Here is a 13364-nt window from a genome sequence, read left to right as displayed (position 1 = left end):
ATAATACTACAGAATAACAAATCAATGTTTCTTCCAAACATACTCACAACCATGTTTTCCAAAGCACGTTTTGCCAGCCAGCAGTTCAGAAACACAGGGATGAAGAGGTTTTGGAGAGGTTGATAAAAAATCTGTTACAATAAAGATCACTTAGTAAACCTTTACTAAAAATGGAAGCATTTCACCAAAATACATAGGAATACATACATAAGTAATACATAATACATATGTAATCATGTTATATGTAAAACTACTACAGGGGTCAGTCAAATTAAGTTCGGAAGGACAAACATGAGCTTAAAAAAGGCATACAATTAAACAAAAAAATTATGATTTTTGGGATGAAAGTACTATGAAAACCTTCTGTGAGTTTCAGAACTCAAAACTTTCTACATTACAAAAAATCATCTTTTCTTCAATGTTCCATATAAAAACACTGAAGCTGCTTTGTTGTTGCTAGGGTTTTCTAGGTAGCTGTTAAATCATTGCTACGTGGTTGCTAAATTGTTCTGTTCAGTTGTCAGGGAGCTGTTTTGTGGTTGCTAGGTGGTTGCTAGGTTGTTCAGGATGGTTGCCAGGGTGTTGCTATGTACTGGATAAGGTGTTTTGGATAATTGCGAAGTAGGTGCTTTGTGGATGCTAGGGTGTTATAGGTAGTTGCCCTGGAGTTGTTTCTTGGTTTCTAGGTTGTTCAGAGTGATTTCCAGGGCATTGCTATGAGGTTTCTAGGTTATTCAGGCAGGATAGGTGATAAGGAGTTGATTGTGGTTGCTAGGGTGTTCTGGTGGTTTCCAGGTTTTTGCTATGTTGTATTTTAGGAGATTAAATATAAGCCCAAGTCAAATGGGGTCTTCATGATATTCTGGTTTCTGGATATGGCTTGAGTCTGTTCCTCAAATTAAGGGATTTTTGCTCACTTATTTGTCCACCAGGCAACAATCCAATCATTTAGAAAAACACACCTCTCATTACCAAGCTGCACAATTTAACAATTTATCTGTTTTATCCTTGCAGTGTGGTAGGCTGTTAGTTACAAGCCAATGTTTAACACTTAGAAAATCTCTAACACTATGTATAAGCTAAAATACAAGACAAGATGAACATATTAAAGGATTAAACATTACATTGATTGGATTAATCTCTAGATAGAAAACAACTGTGTTCAGATGTGGCAGTACCAACATCACAGCACTATTATTGTCAGTTGTATATTGTGTCAGCAGTTTTCCAATGATATATACTTACGCCAATCACAAAGGGCACTGTATTAATCATTTCCAAGATGAACGCTAATTGAAGTACCTGCTGCCATATGTTCCCCTAGATCATTAGAGAGACCACAAACATACAGAATGATCACAGATGTTACCAAGAGTTGCATGGAAAATATATCAGTAGGTTGCCCGTAATGTTTGTTAATTGTGCATCATTGTTTTAAGGTCATTGTTAAGAAACACAGCTATGAAAATTCCAAACGATTTACTAATTTGTAACCTCATTTCAAGTAGCTACATCATGAGCATGATTTCCCAATCCGTTCTGTTTATTTTGTGAACTGACAAAAGTTCATGTCATGTCTGGGGCTCCATAGTTTCTGACCCTGATCATGTTGCATGGCTAATATTTCAGTCTCAAATAAATTAGAGCAAACAGGCAAACACTGATTAAGAGCAGGAGACATGGATGTTGGGAAATCCTGTTTGACAAGCAGTTTGCAGTTGAATGGAAATGTAAACTTTTTATAAAAAAATCATACCTTGTATCGTAGATATGTCAGCAGGATTCTTATGAATAAACATATGACTGCAACAGACACCTAAAGAAAATAACTCTTAAATACATCCATACACTAAACACCAATCATTATTCCATTATTAATAACCTTAAATCAATTCCACAACAACAAGCCTTTCACAAAATAATAAAAAAATGAGATTTATCTGCAAGACTACCTGTGCAGCCCAAAGCGAGTGATTTCGTTTAACCCAAATAATTGAGGCCCTGGTAACAATAAAGATTTTTTTTTTCTTTTTAAATGGAGCTAGTGAATAAATCAGAGCAATTTTATATTGATATTGATTTTATATTTTAGTTTTTTAATCTTCTCTACATACCAGTTGATTTCAAGCAGGGTATAACTTTTGTATGGACAGCCCAAGCTATGAGGAGACAAGAAATATCAAATATCATTATGGACCAGTCATTTTTATAGCGGTATGTAAACTGAATAGAAAAGTGTAGCAAAAGTTACTTTTACATGATGAAGCAATATATTTCTTTTCTAGTTTTTTTATACACACACACACACACACACACACACACACACACACACACACACACACATATATATATATATATATATATACAAAACTCATTGTACTCAGGCCAGATGTTTAAAGGAAGTCTTATATTTCCATTGTCCCTTCAGTGGATTGGCAATTAGAGACAATAAATTAGAGACTGAATAGTGACTTCATGAGCAGCGTTTTCAGCCCATTACTGTATCTCATAGTCCAACAAGACTTTTTGTAGTATAGACCTAAGCACATTTTTCTTTAAGCCTTTTCAAAAATACATTGTGAATCCAGGAAGTGATGAAGAATCTTAAGGGTAACATCACATATGCCTAAAGGTGAGCCTTCTTACTATAAATTCTGTCCATCAAACAATAAAAAGAATCTACCATTTTTGTTGATCTTCTGAGTCGGTCAGCGCTCTGAATATGTACAAAATGCAGCTTAACACCTTGAGCGAAAGATAAAACACTCGCACCCTGAGACCTGAAAAATATAAAAACTGTGTTTATAATCCATTTTAGACATGGTAATAGGCTATAAAAAAATCACATGCACTCAACAAGTGGGATACACAAAATTATTGGAACACAAATGGAACAAAACACACATTGAACTAAATTTAAGTTTAGATCAGTGTGAAATTATAAACAATGTTCTTAAAAATATATTTTTATAATGTTCTGAACTCCTTGTATTATTGAAACAAGAAACGTATAATTTTAAACATATGATCTGATAATTAAGTGTAAAGAGAGAGAAAACGGAAGACATACTAGATCGTTGGTTTTTGATGCAGTAAAAGCGCAGGCGTTCTTTGAAACCATTCTGATCGACGGAGAAGTCAACCTGCACCCTAAAACACGGGCACAGTTACTGATTAAACTACAGAACTTATGGTTCTCATAAATAAGCTACTTTTTAAAATCTGATGTTTTGATTTTCTGTTTGTAGAAAGGTTGCACTTCATCAAATTGGAATTATGTAATACAGTTAGCATATTGTTTTTGAACACAATGAAACAATAACAATATAAAGGGTTTCAGTTTCGAGTCAATGAGTCACGGATGAATCTAGAGCACTTACTTGGCATCGTTTTGCCGTTTCTGCTCTCGAAGCAAAAAATCCTTCAATCTGTGCCTGAAAGGCAAGGGTTCCACTTCGTTTTCTCCATCGTCCATATTTCTCAAAAGCGCCAAAAAACAACCTCTTTATAAGATCAGTGAGACAACTTCATATAAGCTCAAAAGTTTGTTAGTGTATTTTCGAATTATTCTTTATAGCTCAGCGTAATAAAACAGTGCATCACTCTCGTGAATCCCTGGGTCTCTGGTAAATATGATTGATGGACGCAAATACTGAGTAGTATGCAAATATTGATGTCAGAAGTTGTACGTCATCGGCTTCACCTCAAGCATCAGCTTCTGACATGTGCGATATCGTTGTCATAAATATAAAAAATGTTGCGCCTATAGACATTAATGCATCGGCCAAAAATGTTGTATATGTATTCATAGGAAGGAAGTAAGAGATTACATACTACACCAACACAAGAACGCGCTCTGCGTGCTCACGAATAGGCTACAAGGGCACGAGCGCTTGGCCAGAACACCTGACACGCGCGACTATTTAACACTGTTAAAAGTTATCGTGGTTATTTATTTTGTGAATACAGCTGTCTAATAAAGCTTACAAAAATCATCAAAGTCACTGTCTATTTTTCCTATTTGAATGTCACTATAGTTAATATGATCCATCCTGCAATTAAATCTGACACAGTCTGCTAACTTTGCTTCTCCAATGAATGCACAAGAGGCTCTTCATGAGGTCATTGAACTCTTAAGGGTGCAGTAAGCGTTTTCTAAGAATCCTGTTGAAAGAGGATGGGACTGAGCACCAAAACACAATTCTAGCCAGATAAAATACAAGTCCATAAACCATATCGCTTGCTCTTGTGAAAAAGTAATCTTATTTGAATCGGGAGAGAAATCTGCACAGATCAAGCACCATTTACAAGCGACAATATCCAAAACACCTCTTAACAAATATGTTGTTGGATTTTGATGACACCAGGGAATGAACTTTTTTTCCCTGGAGGAAGTGTTATTATGGATTATGGACTGATCGTTTGTACAGCAGCGATGATTTAAAGATAAAACGTGACATGATGGGGTTTTTGTTTCTTACAAATGTGCAGCTTTTCACTTCAAAATACATTAGCTGATTGGATTGGAGTCTTTTGGATTGCTTGTGTATCATTGTGATGTTTTTATCAACTGTTTGGACTCATTTTGACAGCACTCATTCACTGCAGAGCATCCACTCTTGAACAAGTGATGTAATGCTAAATTTCTCCAAATCTTTTCTGTGGAAGAAACAGACGGTCTGACTAGGGTGAGGAAATGTTCAGCACATTTAGATTTTTGGGTGAAATATTCCTTTAATTTTAATATACATACAAATTACACTGTAAAAATTACTGATTTTAGTGGTAAAAAACTGAAAATGCTACAGTACAAAATCTTTACTGTAAAACCGTAAATTGACGTTCCAAGAATTCTCTGTGTTGCATTTAAAATTTTGTTTTGAATTTGATGTTCTTTCTTTGAAATAACTATGTTTCTTCTTATTTTTCTTATTTCTTATCTGTTATCTTTATTAGGGTTGTATGTTACATATAATCTTGTTAAATTAATGTTTATTGCATATTTCAGATTAACGAGTCTCACTCATTAAAGGTAAAACTGTTAAACCTAAAACAACAATAGCTGCCGTTTTTTCCCCGTATATTTTAGATTTTTTTTTTCACAGTGTACAATTAATCACGAATCTGATCATCACGAGTCTGTCTAATAGAGATACAGACCATAAATTGGGTATTTTTTCAGAATATCATACATGTATGTTTGATATAGATTCAGCTTATCATGAATCTGAAAACAGTTCATAATCATGATTCTAGTATAGATTCAGTTCTTAATTTAAAAAATGTCATTCTTAAATGTAACGTCTTTAAGACATTACATTATCTTGTTCAAATAAATCACATAACCTTAATTTGTCCTTTGTTATCATTATCTTAAGTAGTAAGTATTAATACGTGTGTGTACTGGAGGTCGTATTAAACAGGATAAAACAGGATTTATATATAAATAAACCATAACATTCTCATTACATTGTATTCTCAGTCATGCGATGCTTGGTGAAGATCTGTTGGTGTTTGTCCACAGGGAGGCAGCGTTACTATTTAATTTAACACAAAATGTCCTTACCTCATGTTGCCCACAAGCTTCATCTTATCGAATAAGGATTTCATGTGTTTTACATATTCTTCTGCACATTTCCATGCATGCATGGGTGTGTTTTAGGGTTTGAGCAGCTTATGTGAACAGATTTTCTTTTGCACCCTGTTTGTGATGTCCTAGAAAACAATTCTAAACTGTATTTCTTAATTCAAATAGGGACAGTACTTAGTCCAACTAAAGATAAATATTGAGAAAAGCATCTTTTGACTGGACTTTTCCACAATAAAAATATACATGGCTTTATGTGAATCTTAGAAATGGGCTTTAAAAACTATTTTAGGGTGATAATTTCCCTTGATATATTTTAAAGGAATAGTTCTTCATTAAGGTGTTTTAACTTCAAATTGTTGCTTCTGGCTAAAATAAGGGTCCTCTATCCATAACATTGCCTCCTCCTTTGAAAAAGTTGCCTGGTCTAAATCAGAAGAGAGAGATGCACAGGCCTAAAAAAAGCAAACCCTGTTAAAAACAACCATAAATGAGAGTGTAGCTGGTTAATAAATCATACAGTATATATATATATATATATATATATATTCATATTTTACCTTTCATTCTATTGTTTGCTATAGTTGTAATATAAATATCAGCAAATATGACACTAATTATGTTAACTCACTTAATAGTTTTGACTGTGACTTTAGTGGGTAGTCTGTTTTACATTTTAGGAGACTTTCTTTGGTAGACAAAAAGCAAACCCAAGTGAAGTATTCCATTAGGGACTAAAAACGTCATCCTATAAGCATATGATGAGGATCATGAGGCCAGTCAAACCAGAACACAATTTTTATTGCAGGAAGTTTTGTATGTACATGCGAAACACACAATATTTATTTACAGTAGAAATGTTCCTGGGTGAATTGCTACTGAGCATAACAACTGCATAATACTGAAGTTAGGAATGTATCTTTGCATTGAGATATTCAGTAGACTCACAACACTCCTGCTGATTCAGAATTTCATGTGCAGTAAAAAGACAAACCTACTCATTGTCATGCAAGAGCCAGTGTGGCTTTGTATACATTGATGCAACAATCATCAATAGTGTGACATCACTGATTATGTTGTAAGACAGTAGTTGATACTGATACAAATCACAACAGAACAGAAAGGGTTCTGTAAAACGGGGGGGGGGGGGGGGGACAATACTGTACCAGCAACAATTCAACAGAGAAGTGTTCCCATGCAATGATCAAACAAATGCTTTGAACTGTTATTCTCTGTCAATATTCAACACCGATTCAAAATGTAGCTTGGTTTACTTGCATTCATGCAGTTTACTGATACAAATGTTTTACAGAGAATGATGAAGCAACTGATTTAAATTGCAACCTGCTGGTGTACAGTTGTCTGATCTTTACCATTCATTGTATAAAATAAATGAATAAATGAAAGCATTGTATACCATGTCTAAAATAGTACCCATGAATATTAAAAATATCCCTAAATATATTTGGTAAATTTAAGCAATTAAGCAAATTTTGAGCAATATAGGATATATTTTTAAAAGACCGATCTTAATTATCAATCACTCACACTTAAAGTGAGCATCAGGTGAATATTGTTGTTCATAGAAGTTTTAATGGAGCGTTTTTGCATATTTTTGTAATTTATAATTCATTTTAAAATGTAGATAAGAATAGGGTAAGATGAGCCTCTTGCTATTATAAAACTGCTATTACAAAAAATAACTTAAAGGCATAGGGCCAATGAAATTTTGATTTCTTAAAAGTTCAACCTTCCCGTAGGTAATTTTGCCAACCACCATAAAAACTGAAATGTTATGTTTCAGTTTTATTATTCAGCCAAATCATTGATATATAGTTAGATCTATTGAGTCATCAACATGTATGATATAGAGACTGGGGATAGTTGCCACATGGGAACCTAACAACAGCTATATTTTAAATGTTACACAAATGCTTGTTTTCTGTTATTTTTATATACAGTACAGACCAAAAGTTTGGACACACCTTCTCATTCAAAGAGTTTTCTTTATTTTCATGACTATGAAAATTGTTGATTCACACTGAAGGCTTCAAAACTATGAATTAACACATGTGGAATTATATATGGAATTATATACATAACAAAAAAGTGTGAAACAACTGAAAATATGTCATATTGTAGGTTCTTCAAAGTAGCCACCTTTTGCTTTGATTACTGCTTTGCACACTCTTGGCATTCTCTTGATGAGCTTCAAGAGGTAGTCACCTGAAATGGCCTTCCAACAGTCTTGAAGGAGTTCCCCGAGAGATGCTTAGCACTTGTTGGCCCTTTTGCCTTCTGTCTGCAGTCCAGCTCACCCCAAACCATCTCGATTGGGTTCAGGTCTGGTGACTGTGGAGGCCAGGTCATCTGGCGCAGCACCCCATCACTCTCCTTCTTGGTCAAATAGCCCTTGATGCCTTCAGTCATGAAAATAAAGAAAACTCTTTGAATGAGAAGGTGTGTCCAAACTTTTGGTCTGTACTGTACCTGTAGTTCAAAGTGACTTAAATTACACAAAGCAGATATTTTTCCCTAGGCAATAACACTGAAAGTGTTTAATTTTCAACTTTGTGCAGCCAAATCTTCAAAGTATTTATCCATACAACAATTATATATATATATATATATATATATATATATATATATATATATATATATATATATATATATATATATATATATATATATATATATATATATATATATATATATATATATATATATATATGTACGGTATGTATGTATGTATGTATGTACTGACCTTCAAAATTATTATTAATAAACCTGCCCTGAGAATTACTAACTGGAGTAAAAACAGGTAGGGTTAGTATTCTTTATATTACAGCTTAAAATAAATAGTAAAAAAAAAAATTATAATTATGCAGTTTCCTAGATACAAGATGTGTCTCATCTTACCCCACTCTCTCTAACTGTGCCTTGTGAAGGTCTTCAAACCACAAAAACAAGTTCTCTCATTTACTAAATTTAAAAACTGCAGTATAATATATATATATATATATATATATATATATATATATATATATATATATATATATATATATATATATATATATATATATATATATATTTATTTAGAAAGGTTTGTGAGAAAATATTAATTTAAACTAATTCTTCAAAGAGATTCTTGGTTTTCTTATTTAAGGGGTGAACATTGCATCATCTGAACACTTCCTGATAACTGAAGCAAAAGTGCCACTGGGACATCCACTGTGTGCCCTTCAGAATTTTTATTATTTATTTATTTATTATTTATTTTTTAAATGTATTTATATTGTTTTTAATAAACACATTAAATATCCAGCTTGACAATGAAAATGAGAGGGGTTTGTACACTTTTGCAAGGCACTATATTTAAATTTTAATTGGAAGCCAGTGTTTGTTGTTGAAACTTTTACATTATACATTAACAAGCATTAACTAATTTGCATTCATGTCAAATTTGCCTAAATCACCTAAAACACTCATTGTACCGTTGGCAATACAGTGGAACACTAACGAAAAAGTTTTCAGTTTTAAAACTGAAAAACTGAAACTTGGTATATATGCAAACTTATTTAAAACGTAAAACAAATAAGTGTGAAAATAAGGCTAAAGGCCCATTCACACCCCAAGGATGATAGCTATGACTATAAAGGTTAAGTAATTGTTATAAATATATGAAAGTAGTCCACACAACAGCAATATCATGTTGGGAATTACGTTTTCCAGCTGACGAATGATAAAAAACCTTGATAGCCAATCAGAACCCATCCATCTTCAAGGAGCTTCTGCATTTAAAGAGGCAGATGACGTCACTGCAGTGCACATTAGTGTCTGTTGTGGATGTGGAAGCCAATTACCGTTACAGTTAGCTTTCTTGGTGTGAATGGGCCTTGACTTTCAAATATGGAATCTGCCATCTCAGACACCCTACTGGAGTGGTATAATTATGTGATTGCTGTGTCATGCACTTTTCCCTGACAACTTCTCTTCAAAGTCCCATGGACAAACATCAGCCATGTTGTAAGTGGACGGTGTTTGAGTTGTGTGGTTCTCAGTCGTTGGAGGCTGTTTATCATTTGAGATAACACTGGGCAATACCTCTGTCTCCCAGGGGCAAACATCAGCACGCTTACTGCCGCTGATGGCGGAGTCTCTAGTGGAGCTCCTCCTTCTGCCAGATGCCACTGTGGCAACTTGGTCCCCCTCTAATGTTTGGCTTGTGCGACGCTTCTCAGAGGGTTTGCTTGAGGAGCTTCTTCGCTCCTTATTTTTGGACGTTCGTTTATCATCATCTTTATCCTTAGCTTTCTCTTTGGAGGAACATGATCCTTTTCTTTTCGAGCAAGAATCTCTTCTCTTTGAATGATGTGTGGGGCTGGAAGTCTTGTCCTGGTTGGGGGACAGAGGGGGATCGTAATCCCAAGGACAGATATCAACCATAAGAGCTGGAGGCTGTAAAAGGCTACCCGTGGATTTGGAGATGTCTGAGAAGATGATTTTGGCTTTTCCATCTGTGGGAGTGACACTTTTTTTGCGGCTTGTTCTCTCTGGGGACAGTCGTACAGTCTCCATTGATTGCACCGATACATCCTCAAAGCTCCATGGACTTGTATCTTTGTGGGCATTGAGGTTGAGTGGTGATTTGGGTTTCCTCCCTTCATCCCTGTCCCCAGTCTTATCTCTGGAGCGGCGCCGGTTTGACAGAGATTGGCCCAAGCCTTTTTGTTTGTGTTGAGACTTGTGTCCACTTTTCCCACTGCTCCCATTGATTGTATTGGTTTCAGTGGGGGCAATGGAAACGTGTTTCTGTGACTTGCCCTCTGTTGGAGTGGGTAACTCCTCCACCTCCCAAGGGCACACCTCAGAGAGATCGTACAGGTCCTTGCTCTTCCCTGGTTCTGAAAAAATGGAAGGCTGACTGCCGCTCACCTGCTGCTTCATGATGCCCATCTTACTAGGCGTTTTGGTGTACTCAACCGACTGGCTGATGATCATTTTTGGTAAACACTCAGGGGATTCATCCACTTCTGAAAGTGCTGAGCTGTCCTTTGCTTTGAGACCCTTTTTACTGGCATCTTCCACACTGTGGGTCTTCCCCGCAATGCCCAGCTTCCTTTCTCTGGCGCTAGCAATGACAGACAGTGACTTCTGTAACATAGAGGTCCGAAGATGTACAGGCTTTTTTTCCGCTGCTAGGTTATGTGCACTGGCGGACTTGCACACTAAGGGCACTGATTCAGTAGATTCGGCTAACTCGACCTTTGGCACCTCAGGGTTCTTCTTGTTGGACCTCCGCCCCATCAAGGTGTCAAGCAGAGAAGCCTCAGTAGTAGAATTCTCCATTTTATCTTCACAAACCCCATTGGTTTCCCCTCCTTGGTCGTGTGTATGGTCATAGCTATGAGATCTCTTCAGTGAGAACATCTTTCTTTTTAATGATTCTTCCCTTGACTTACCGGAGTGAGATGGGTCAAATGGGTTTCTCCTCAGGGTGCCTCTGTTACTCCCATGGTCACTTGCATCTCGATCTTCCCGGCTGTATTGCCGACTCACTGTCTCTGGTATTTCTGTGATGCGGCGCATTAGTGTCCGTCCAAGTCCTCTCTTGGAACTGCGTTTTTTCTGTAAGTGAGGGTTATTGGCCAGCATCTTCTTTCTTTTATAGATCTCCAGTTGGGCATAGAGTTTCTTGAGCTCCTCCTGATAAAGGCAAAGAACACATAATACAAAACAAAGTGAAGGTTTTCACTCTTATGTCCCTTGTAGAAGAACCAAACTCAATTCCTCTATTCTAAACTGACCCAAATATTAATTTAGTGAAAAAGAACCCAGTTCTCATTGCATTTACATTGTTTCCTAAGATTTATGTTTGGTGTTTTGCATTTAGATGAAAGTGAAGAGTGTAGTGAACATAGTGAAGAGAGAGACAGGACTGGAAAGGACAAAAAAAAAAAAAAAATTTTTAATTCCAGTTGCTAGAAACTGCAACTGCGCTAAATGTTAGGGCACCGGTCATGAGGCTATTGTTTTTTGGCATTAAAGTGATTTTAGATCATATTTTGCTTGTGATCTGGTCTCCATCAATAATTTAAGCTCCTTTCACACTGCATGTCGGACCCGGCAAATTGCCGGAACATTGCCGGGTCGCCTTCTGTGTGAAAGCAAACACGTCCCAGGATTGATTCCGGCATTGAATCCGGGTCGGGGACCTAGTAACATTGCCGGTTTCAATCCCAGGATGAGCGCTGTGTGAACAAAAGCCAGATCTAATGCCGTGTCGTAGTGATGACGCATGTTATCGCGCAACTCTTTTACCAGCTGTTTTGAAGGAAGATCAACGTTCGCGACAGCTTCAGTGAAAGTATAACGTGCGTAATGTTTTCGACTCGTACATTACACGTCACCCTATACCATCTAAGCTCCTAAAAGAGGTGCTTCCAGAAGTCATATATCCTCTTCTGACTATAATTAATTCCTCATTGTCATTAGGATATGTCCCCAAAACCTTCAAACTGGCTGTTATTAAGCCTCTCATCAAAAAACCACAAATTGACCCCAAAGAACTAGTTAATTATAGACCAATCTCGAATCTCCCTTTTCTGTCCAAAATACTAGAAAAGGTGGTATCCACACAATTATATTCCTTCTTAGAGAAAAATGGTATATGTGAGGATTTCCAGTCAGGATTTAGACCGTATCATAGTACTGAGACTGCTCTCCTTAGAGTTACAAATGATCTGCTCTTATCATCTGATCGTGGGTGTATCTCTCTATTAGTTTTATTGGATCTTAGTGCTGCTTAGTAATGCTGTTTGACACAATTGACCACAACATTCTTTTGCATAGACTTGAACACTTTGTTTGCATCAGTGGAAGTGCATTAGCATGGTTTAAATCGTATTTATATGACCGCCATCAGTTCATAGCAGTGAATGAAGATGTATCCTATCGATCACAAGTGCAGTATGGAGTACCTCAAGGCTCAGTACTAGGGCCGTTACTCTTCACGCTTTATATGTTACCCTTGGGAGATATCATCAGGAAACATTTCTAGCATTTGTAAAACTGCAGTTTTCCATCTCAAAAATATATCTAAATTACGGCCTATGCTCTCAATGTCAAATGCAGAAATGTTAATCCATGCATTTATGACCTCAAGGTTAGATTATTGTAATGCTTTATTGGGTGGTTGTTCTGCACGCTTAGTAAACAAACTACAGCTAGTCCAAAATGCAGCAGCAAGAGTTCTTACTAGAACCAGGAAGTATGACCATATTAGCCCGGTCCTGTCAACACTGCACTGGCTCCCTATCAAGCACCGTATAGATTTTAAAATATTGCTTATTACTTATAAAGCCCGAATGGTTTAGCACCTCAGTATTTGAATGAGCTCCTTTTACATTATAATCCTCTACGTCCGCTACGTTCTCAAAACTCAGGCAATTTGATAATACCTAGAATATCAAAATCAACTGCGGGCGGCAGATCCCTTTCCTATTTGGCGCCTAAACTCTGGAATAACCTACCTAACATTGTTCGGGAGGCAGACACACTCTTGCAGTTTAAATCTAGATTAAAGACCCATCTCTTTAACCTGGCATACACATAACATACTAATATGCTTTTAATATCCAAATCCATTAAAGGATTTTTAGGCTGCATTAATTAGGTAAACCAGAACCGGAAACACTTCCCATAACACCCTATGTACTTGCTACATCATTAGAAGAATGGCATCTACGCTAATATTTGTCTGTTTCTCTCTTGTTCC

General features: G+C 36.2%; 1 protein-coding gene and 1 long non-coding RNA gene across 2 annotated transcripts in view; both read right to left on the bottom strand.

The window, feature by feature from the left end:
- Nucleotides 1–47: 47 nt before the first annotated feature.
- LOC132154317 (uncharacterized) lies at nt 48–2089 on the bottom strand. Its single transcript, XR_009437149.1, has 4 exons — nt 1953–2089; nt 1757–1816; nt 1246–1320; nt 48–131 (listed from the first exon to the last, which is right to left on the bottom strand). It is a non-coding gene; the product is annotated as an uncharacterized LOC132154317 (long non-coding RNA).
- Nucleotides 2090–9148: 7059 nt separating this feature from the next.
- Nucleotides 9149–13364, bottom strand: part of gpr158b (G protein-coupled receptor 158b) — a 62783-nt gene continuing 58567 nt past the window's right edge. The window contains exon 11 of the mRNA XM_059564133.1: nt 9149–11293. Coding sequence (XP_059420116.1) covers nt 9554–11293 — 1740 coding nt within the window. The 3' untranslated portion in view covers nt 9149–9553. The remainder of the gene's footprint in view (nt 11294–13364) is intronic.

Source organism: Carassius carassius, chromosome 12 (genome assembly GCF_963082965.1).
Source record: "Carassius carassius chromosome 12, fCarCar2.1, whole genome shotgun sequence".
Lineage (NCBI taxonomy): Eukaryota > Metazoa > Chordata > Actinopteri > Cypriniformes > Cyprinidae > Carassius > Carassius carassius.
The sequence above is the reverse complement of the archived record's forward strand: the minus strand, read 5'-3'. Positions and strand labels throughout refer to the sequence as shown.